The sequence below is a fragment of the Dipteris shenzhenensis genome, chromosome 10 (assembly GCF_047967505.1).
Source record: "Dipteris shenzhenensis isolate YYH24624 ecotype China chromosome 10, Dip_SZ_1.0, whole genome shotgun sequence".
Taxonomy (NCBI): Eukaryota; Viridiplantae; Streptophyta; class Polypodiopsida; order Gleicheniales; family Dipteridaceae; genus Dipteris; species Dipteris shenzhenensis.
The window spans coordinates 36,599,032-36,601,551 of NC_141605.1; the positions used below are offsets into that span (position 1 = coordinate 36,599,032).

Sequence of the window (2,520 nt, forward strand, 5' to 3'; positions counted from 1 at the left end):
AAACAAATAATGGTCACGTGTTTAGATTGGATGATGATGTGATTGTAGATTTTACTTTCAACCCATAATCCAAAGGAATACTAGAGTTGAAAAAATATCCCTTACAAAATTTCTTTATTCCAAAAAGAGTCACTTTCAAATGAAACACCACCGAGAGATGTACCACTCCACCAATCTAGTGCTCTAACTCTACTATTGAAATCTTGACCTCAATCACAATATTAGAATGTTATTCACATGCGATCATGATCTCAAAATTTGGAATCAAAAGCTATGTCTTAATTTCTATTATTTAATCAAAATCTCTTTAATTTTTCCATAAATGTGCATGGAGCTTCTTTTAGTATTTATGTGTGTGTAGAGGGAACCCTTCCTCTCTAAAAATTTATCATTTTATCAAGTAAAGGTTGGCCACTTTGGGTCATGTCTATTTTGTCTTTTAAGAATATATCCATGAGCCATCTTAAAGATAAAGCTAAGTGTGACAATCACAAAGTGACTACTAATATAAATGACACATTTTATAAAGTAGGTCATGAGTGCCATGCAAATCCTTTATATGGAGAGATAAAATTAATCTATGATTCAAGAAGCTCTAGATTTTCAAACATTATCAAAGTTATATGGTCTAGAGATCAACGTAACTTATATATTGGGATCACTATTAGACAAAACCATCCAATCTAGCATTTCAAAGTGTGTGACCTTGTGTAGGGTTTGTTGCACATTATATGCAAGGAACAGTTAGTAGGAAGATATCAAGAGTACCATCGATGTAGTCATAGCACACATAAACACATAACTATCAACCTACATAAGCCTAAGTTGTAAGATAGAGCATTGAGAGTTTGAAATGATTACCAGCGTAACCTATAAGGTCACACACTATAAATTGATGTTTCAAAGGGACCTTTTGTCCAGCATTAATAGCAACAATAAATAGATGATCCTATAAAACTTTATTTTGAGCTCATGAGAGGAACCTTTCCAACAAGTTTAAGCATGCTAATTGAGGACGTATGCACATTGCAAGAATCCATAGAGCTTGTAGCATGGGGGTAGGATGCATTGTGTCCTTGAGCGTTTTGGGAGGGGCTTTATTGAGAGGATAAAGGGCTAGATAGAAGCAAGGAGAGAGGGGCTAAGGAGAAAGCATGGAAAGGAGCTAGGCCTAGCCATGAGAGGAAATAAATTTCAATTTCTTGAGAAAGGTAATCATTCAGTTTTGTACATCACTTCTTAAAGCGGCCAAGTTGGAAACCTCGGTTTGGAAAGTCACTCCTCATGGCTCTATAATTTCAAAGGCATCAAACTTTGACTATGGGCTTCTCCCCCCATATGAAGCATAATAGGCTTCAATATTAGCTACATTTTCATCTCATTGTGTGTTTGTCAGAGTCTTATTTAAAATCAAATTTTCCTAAGAGGTTTTGGCCTTGAACATTAATTGGTTATCGCGTGATACATTAGTGTACTTTATTGTGCGACCTTCATGGCGGCAAAGATTTAAGTACGACATAAGTGAAGTGCGGACTTTTATAAAAGTGCGTTTCCCGTACTCCCAGATTTTGGCATGGGTCGGGTGTTGGGCGGACCTTTACCGCCTATAAATACAAGAAGGAGGAGCTTTATCCTGCAAGCTTCTAAACTGTCCAGAGTCTAAACTGCATTGCCTATCATTCACCAATCGCGGACAATCATGAAAACTCTCACAAGCGCATGGTGTTTCTTGTTGCTCGTCCTCCATGTTGGTGAGTTATTAGTGCATAAGCAATTCCGTTATGGCTCCTTGCTGCTTACTTGATGAGGCCTTTGCTTTAAGTTTGCTGACGTTGAATGTCACGGCCGCAGTTGTGGCGATGGTCTCAGCGACCACTCTGAATGCGGTCAACAACGCCGGCTCAACACTGTGTGTCAAATACTGGGTACCGAACGAGGAGATCGGGGGCGGGTGCAGGGAGCTTCCAGCTCTACAAGGGCTGGAATCAGTGTGGAGTGTGGGAACCACGCCCATGTGGGAAGGAGCAACCATGTGGGCGATTCAAGGGGGGTGCGCTGGACAGGCCTGCAACACGGGGCCTCCAAGCGGGGTGACACAGTTCGAGATCACAGTCGCAGGCTCTGGCAACAATGACTACTACGACGTCTCGGTGCAGGCGGGCTTCAACCTGGGCCTCAAGGTCACTCCCACCAATCCTGCTTGTGCAACAGAGGATTGCCCCGCTCCGGGCTGCGAAGGTGGTGTTCTATCCTGTCCCTCCGGCTCCACCGACTACGCCATCATCTTCTCGTGATCCTGCAGGCCGAACATTTTGCTCTCCACTAAAGTATTGCCTTGTATTCGCTCTTTTGGTTTCTTGTAACGATCTACCGCATAATAGATTCACCGCATCCTTAAGGGAGCATTTGGTGAATAGTTACGTGACTACCTTATTTGCCATCTTTTCGCTTGCAACTTGCACTCGTGAATTTCAAGATCAGTTCCCCATCAAATAATAACGCATGGTAAAATTTGGACAT

General features: G+C 41.6%; 1 protein-coding gene across 1 annotated transcript; it reads left to right on the forward strand.

Annotated features, from left to right (window-relative positions):
• The first annotated feature begins 1,781 nt into the window (after positions 1-1,781).
• LOC147897762 (pathogenesis-related protein 1A/1B-like) lies at positions 1,782-2,294 on the forward strand. Its single transcript, XM_087380113.1, has one exon. The coding sequence runs from the start codon at positions 1,782-1,784 to the stop codon at positions 2,292-2,294; it is 513 nt and encodes a 170-aa protein (XP_087236239.1).
• The last annotated feature ends 226 nt before the right edge of the window (positions 2,295-2,520 follow it).